The sequence below is a fragment of the Fusarium proliferatum genome, assembly GCF_900067095.1.
Source record: "Fusarium proliferatum ET1 genome assembly, contig: FPRO_scaffold010, whole genome shotgun sequence".
Classification (NCBI taxonomy): domain Eukaryota; kingdom Fungi; phylum Ascomycota; class Sordariomycetes; order Hypocreales; family Nectriaceae; genus Fusarium; species Fusarium proliferatum.
In genome coordinates this window covers 1558852-1565277 of record NW_022194799.1, presented here as the reverse complement: position 1 = coordinate 1565277, position 6426 = coordinate 1558852, and the positions used below count along the sequence as shown (strand labels likewise).

Below are 6426 nucleotides of genomic sequence, written 5' to 3'. Positions count from 1 at the left end.
TAGGCGCAGAGGTTGTTCTGGCAGTGGGAGTGTTTGTCGGGTGTTCGAGGCGTTGCGCTCACGTCAGAGTTCTGTGTCATTATCTCCGACTATTGTAATGAACAAATGGACAGCTAGATCGATATCCCTATAAAGAGCCCATGATTCATGCTCGTTCATGGAGGAAGCCTTGACAATGGCACAACACAAGGTAAGGTCAATTGAACAATGTCTCCATCCACGAAATAACACAGTAGCAGTTCAGCTGCCACTTTTGTGGACTACTATAGGCGTGAGCCTTTTGTTCCTCATTATATTTAACACTGGCATCCCTTCCAACCAGTCTCACCTAGGATGGATGACAGAGACACTCCCGTTATCGAGTTATTATGCAGTCAACGTCAAAGCCATCCCCGAACGTGCATTATTGAAAGGCTTCACAACTAAAGAACTATAAGATTTGGCCCAGAAAGCCCAGAAGAGGTGCCCGGAACAAAACTCGCGACATCAAATTAATGCTCAAGTGTGTTCAAGGGGGGAGAGAGAAATGGTATTTCAGGCAATACAAGTTTACCGCACAGAGCTCTGTGCAGCACAAAGAGAGTATCAAACCTGATTTATTGAAGTCATAGTTGAACCCTTTGTTATAACTCACCCGATTGTTCTGCGGCTGCCCTAGCTATATCACAGCATGGGTCGTCGGGTGTGTAAGGACTACGCAACCAAGAGACCAACTCCGCATTGTAAGAACCTATCCTAAAGTTGGGAAGTCCTAGCATAAAGCGGACCACAAGGCTAGCCTAAAACTTTTACCTGATGCTCAGGATACTTTGAGCATACTCTCCATTACTACGAAGCTTGTGCAACCATCCACGTACGTACAAGTGCTGAAGTGGCGAATACAAAGCAACTGAACGCTCAGCCACGACGCATGATAAACCACTTACTGAAAGCTAAAACACCGAGGCCACCATTGACAGAAGTTTATTAAACATTCAGTTGAATCAAACGGCCTATGAGTGAGTCTTTCCTGCTCTGGGAATAGACGGTTACCGAGGTCAAGTAACTGCCAAACCTCTAAACATCAAATATGTATCAACACTTGGGTACAGGATACTCGGCCTATGCCTCTCCGCTTTCACCATGAAAAAATGTTGATTCGTGAGCATACGCATGTGCTGAGACTTCACGCCAAGGAGTTATGTCTCTTTCTTATGGTTGATCGTTATCGGCCGCAACGCCCAAATGGCTCGAATATGTAGACCTTCACATAGAGGGATGTGCATCTCTCAATTACAACGTGGCGAGGTTTTAGGGAGACCAAGATATTTAAATAACTGTATTCTTTAACTAGTAATATTGGTGTCCATCAGCAGGCACAGCCTGTTAAAGATGATCCGTCTAGAGAGGGTATTTCATCCAGGTTTGGTATCTAAGGGGGAATTTTAAACATAAGCCACATTCGCGAGACTGCCACAAGGGAAAATCACCATCCAAGAACCGCCATTAAACAAAAAACCATCCCGTTAACAAAGAAAAGCACAGGCCGTTATTCCGTCGTATCCTCCTACGTCCAATCTCATGTAAAGTATGGTATCTTTAAAAGAAACGCAATAAACCTCCTCTTCCCTTCGCTAGTATCTCGCTTTAGCACCATGGACGTGATTGGTGTGACAGCAGTTCGAATTTAGTCGGTGAAGAACTTGATGACGTTCTGTAGATCGCGCAGGCCGACACCGTGCTTGGGGTAGCAGATGTATATCTCCTCGCCGAGGGCGCCGAACTTGGATCGGAATGATGCCTTGCGACGGAGGCCGAGACTGTCGACGATGGACCGGTAGCTGGCACTAAGGAACTTGGCCCGAATACCACCAACGTGCTCACCGGGGGTAAGCTTCTCGGAAACACCAGCGCCAAAGGTGACCTTTCCGCTAACGTTCTGGAGAGCAAAGCTCACAAGGACCTCGATGGCGCCGTTGACAGCACCAGGGAAATCCAGTGCCCACTTGACCTGCCAGCCATGGCGAGGAGCAAGCTTGGCCAAAACGACCATGGACATAACCTTGCCATCCTTCTCGGCAGCAAAGTATCGGCGGTGCTCCTGGTCAATCCAGGGGCGGACCTCAGTAAGGTGAACCTGTTTGCCCTTGCCCTTACGAGTGCCCTTCCATGCTTCAATGGCCGGGTTAGCACGAGAGATGAAGTCTTCGTCGGGCTTGACCTCATGGATCTTGACACCCTCACGCTCAACGCGGCGAGCCTTGGCAGCGAGGCCATCGATCTGGGCGCTGTTGTGCTTATCAGCGTCGACACGCTGCTCCTCAGTGCAAGACAAGCTTCGCCACCGAAGTTCAGAGGCAAGAATCTTCTGAACTTCATAGGAAACCAGCATCCAGAAAGGTGTCAATCGAAGGTCCACAGTAATGTAGTGGATAAAGTCGCGGATGACTTGAGTGTACTGGCTGCGGTCGCAGAGAGGATCACCAGTAATCATAGCAAACTTCTCGCGTTGGACCCAACCAACAGCGGCACCAGTGGAGTGTCGCCAAATCTGGAAACGATCATCGAGCCAGGAGGTGTTGGTAGCATCACCGTAGTTGGCAATGAGTTTCTCGATAGGAGGGGGAGAGTCGGCGTGGTGAGGCTTGGTGGTGTCAGCCTCGGGGTGAGGCAGACCAGGAGCCTTAGTAGGAAGAGACTTGGGATCACGGTGGAATAGAGATGCATATCGAACATCGCCAAGCTCAAGCATCCAAGCGACGATTCGCTCAAGACCAAGGCCAGCACCAGCGTGGGGAGGAGCACCCAGCTCAAAGGCAGTAAGGTAATCTTCCATACCATCCTCGGCCATGCCAGCGGCAGCCATGTTGGCGCGGAGCTCATCAACGTTGTGGATACGTTGACCACCGGAGCAAATCTCCTGTCCTCGAATGAAGATATCGAAAGATCGAGTCCACTTGGGATCCTCGGGGTCCTTGGCAGTGTAAAAGGGGCGTGCGTTGGCAGGGAACTTGTCGAGGACGTAGTAGTCTGTACCATACTTCTCGCGCACAAGTTGACCAAGTCTCATCTCGTCGGGAGTGGACAGATCCTCCTCCTCGACATCACGTCCATCATCACGGAGCATCTGGATACCTTCGCTGAAGGGGATAATGGGGGTCTCTTCTAGCCACTTGAACTCACCACTAGGCCATCTCTTGCGAATAACCTCGAGCTCTCGAGAGGCATAAACGGTTCTGAAGACTTCCTTGAGGAACATGTCGATGAATTGGATGACCTCATGATAGTCGGTGTCAATGGCCATCTCAAGATCCAGGCCAGTGTATTCTGTCAAGTGACGGTGGGTATTAGAGTTCTCGGCACGGAAGACGGGGCCAATCTCGAAAACGCGACCGAAATCAGCAGAAATAGCTTCTTGCTTGGCGAGCTGAGGACTCTGGGCGAGGAAAGCACGACGACCGAAGTAGTTTACAGCGAAAACAGCAGCACCACTTTCAGTGGCGGCAGGCTGAAGCTTAGGGGTGTTGATCTCAACAAAGCCTTGCTCTTCGAGGGTGTTTCGGAAGATGCGGGAGACCATTGAGCGGACACGGAAAAGCGCCTGGTTGGAAGGGTGTCGGAGATCGAGGATTCGGGCGTTCATGCGGTTGCGCAGAGTCTCTGGGGGCTTATAGTTGCTGAAGGGGAGGTTCTGAGCGGGGTTGACGAGATGGACAGACACGACATCGACCTCAACATTGGAATGTGTAGCCGATCGAATCGGTTCGGGAGGGGTCTTGAGGTTACCAGTGATCTGGACAAGAGATTCGGGGTTGATCTTTCGGACCCATGTGATAAAGTCGGCATTACTGGCATCACGGGCGAGAACACCCTGGACGGAGTGTGTCTGGTCGCGGAGGAGGAGGAAGTCGAGAACCTTCGAAATAGGTCGCTGAGTCTCGATACGGGCTCGGAAAGTGACTTCGGTACCGATAGGAAGAGTATCGAGCTGTGCAATTGTGTTGATCTCGCCAGGGTGAACAGGCCAATCAGAGCTCATGCTTGTTCGACCGCTGTCGAGAGAGGTGCGGCTGCTGGGAACAACAGCGCCGTTGGTGGTGGTGGTTGTGCCATCCATACTAGATCGAGCAGAGTTGCGCAGTTCAACGGCGCTATCGCGCATGGTTTCGCGAATAGTTCTAGAGGGAGACGCGGACCGAGGCGACGAGAAAGCCGAACTCAAAATAGCAGCGGATGGCCTTGTGTCAATGCTCAGCACTGCTGAAGCAGGCCGGCTGGTCTCTGGGCTCGCCATATCGAGCGACGTCGGTGATGATGTCAGACTGGTGGCTTTGGCTTGTGAAAGGACCGAGTCTATGGAGACGGCAGATAGTGGGGGCGTCGACGGGGCGTGCACTGGGGCTGGAGTGAAGGAAGTGATCAAACGTGAGGGAGTTTTAGGTGAAGAGAGGGAAGAGGAAGAAAAGGTAGAAGAAGAAGGCGAAGGGGGAGTTGGAGAATTTGTGGTGGCCGAGGATCCTTTTAGACGATTCTTTGAAGGTAGTGGCATGCCAAAGGCTGATGTGACGGGAGCAAGGATGCCCGTCATAGTTAGGTAGCGTCGCGTAGCGCAGGGCCGCGGACGGAACCAGGGCACGGAGGACAGGGATTAGAGGATCGGGGATTTGGGGGTGAATTGATTCCGATTGTGATGACGGGCCCTGGCCGGGAATGTCTACTTCTGTCTCAAAATGAAATGGATGGTTGGCTGGACTGCTCTCGACTGAGATGGAGGGTGTGGCACGGTGGGTCAGCCACACTTGAAAAATCCTTGATATCCTGACTTGGCTTGCTAGGGACTGTTTCCGCAATACTTGCTCGAGTCGATGACGATCGAGTGGGCTGCTTTCGGTTATTCAGATTCCTTCTTGGTTGTTACTCAGGGACAAGCCTTCGATTTGATCGTGGCTGTGACGAGGGAAGTATTAAATAGTGTATCAGGGGACACGAGGCTGGAGTCGATATAAGGGTTGAGCCCACGGCTGGTTAATATCAAACTGGTGTATTGGTGGATGTGAATGAGAATAGAAACACTAAATAGGAAATGTCTGATGTTTATATCGCTTATAGCAGAGTCCGCATCCACGGCACTTTCGGCCTCACGGAAACAAGACTTGCTTACAATGCCGTGAGAAGAAAAGAAAAAACTTCACTGTCAAATTCCTATCGCTTACTCTAGCAACCTCCATTTCGGGCTCGGCCCAGTGCATAAACCCGCGGCGTGGAGGTTGAGGATGACAGATGACTCGGCATTGCCATGTAACTCGTTCCGCGCGTGAGGGTACCGAGAAATTTACGGGTAGATCCAATTGCAATTACAGGTCAGTCAGCACAGGTTTTAGCTTCGGGTCTGGCACTAGCACCCTACTGTAGCAGCTAACAGCCCTAGGATATGGGGCATCGCTGATTCACGCATGGCACGCCATGAGTAACGTCGTGGCATGTGGATGCGCATGTGGATGTAAGAGCCTCCAAGGGCGCAAAGTCCGAGTAATTGATTCCGTCATGATTTTTTAATGTATGTCTCTCAGAGATTTCTTTCAGAATGTCTAAAAAGTGATGCAGAGTTTTACTGATGGGTTAATATGTCAAGTCGATCAATTAGACTCAGCCACGAAGACTGCACCACGTCAAAGAAGACGCCACAGACACACATCCAAGGCCAAGGCCTTATTGCCGTCAGACGTTCAGGTCCTAAGCTTGGTCTCACCCAGAAGCGCCCAAACAAGCAAGGGATGGCTGCCGTTTGCCGTCTGGGCATGTCTCTACGTACCGCCAGAAGTACCAGATACGTCAACGTGTGATACAAATTTAGGACAAGGCGTTAATTCCGTGACATCAGAAGGGTCGCTGTAGATTTTTACAGCGCCAGTCTCTCTTCAGACTCTCCCGCCCCCGGATGCGCGGGGCCGCACGGAGCTGGTGATTGGAGTTCGGTGGAGATGCTCCGGAATTGGCTTGGTAATGCAGCCAAGGCCAATGACATATCCTAAACCCATCGGCGATTGACGACTATCAAACCGTTGATTTTCATGTTTCAGTGCCCTTGTGTCCGTTTTATAACCTGTATTTCACCCAAGACTCTATAGTGACCTCCCTATTGATGGTAGGTAGAGTAGAATCAGGGGCAGATGACCAGGTTTGTTTACGAGAGATTGTCGGTGACTGACCTGACGTCAATCCAGGTGAAATGCCAAACGGAATTTACGGGTGATTACAGAGGTAGCTAAGGTAGCCAAATCAAGAGAACATTCTCGTATCTACGGTCCGTCGTGGTTAATAATTCTAGGTAGGCTCTCGTCTCTTCTCGGTTTTCCTTGTAAAAACAGACCCGCTTGGTCGTTACGCTCCCGCATTGACCACTAAAATGGCCCAGCTAAGCGGGAGACCGTACGTCATAAGCATCGA

At 50.8% G+C, this 6426-nt stretch overlaps 1 protein-coding gene across 1 annotated transcript; it reads right to left on the bottom strand.

Moving 5' to 3' along the window:
- Nucleotides 1-1666: 1666 nt before the first annotated feature.
- FPRO_11960 (uncharacterized protein) lies at nucleotides 1667-4567 on the bottom strand (the record flags this gene model as incomplete). The annotated part of the gene is made up of 1 exon (XM_031221491.1): nucleotides 1667-4567. One exon carries the CDS (start codon nucleotides 4565-4567, stop codon nucleotides 1667-1669), a length of 2901 nt encoding a protein of 966 aa, XP_031087045.1.
- Between the last annotated feature and the right edge of the window lie 1859 nt (nucleotides 4568-6426).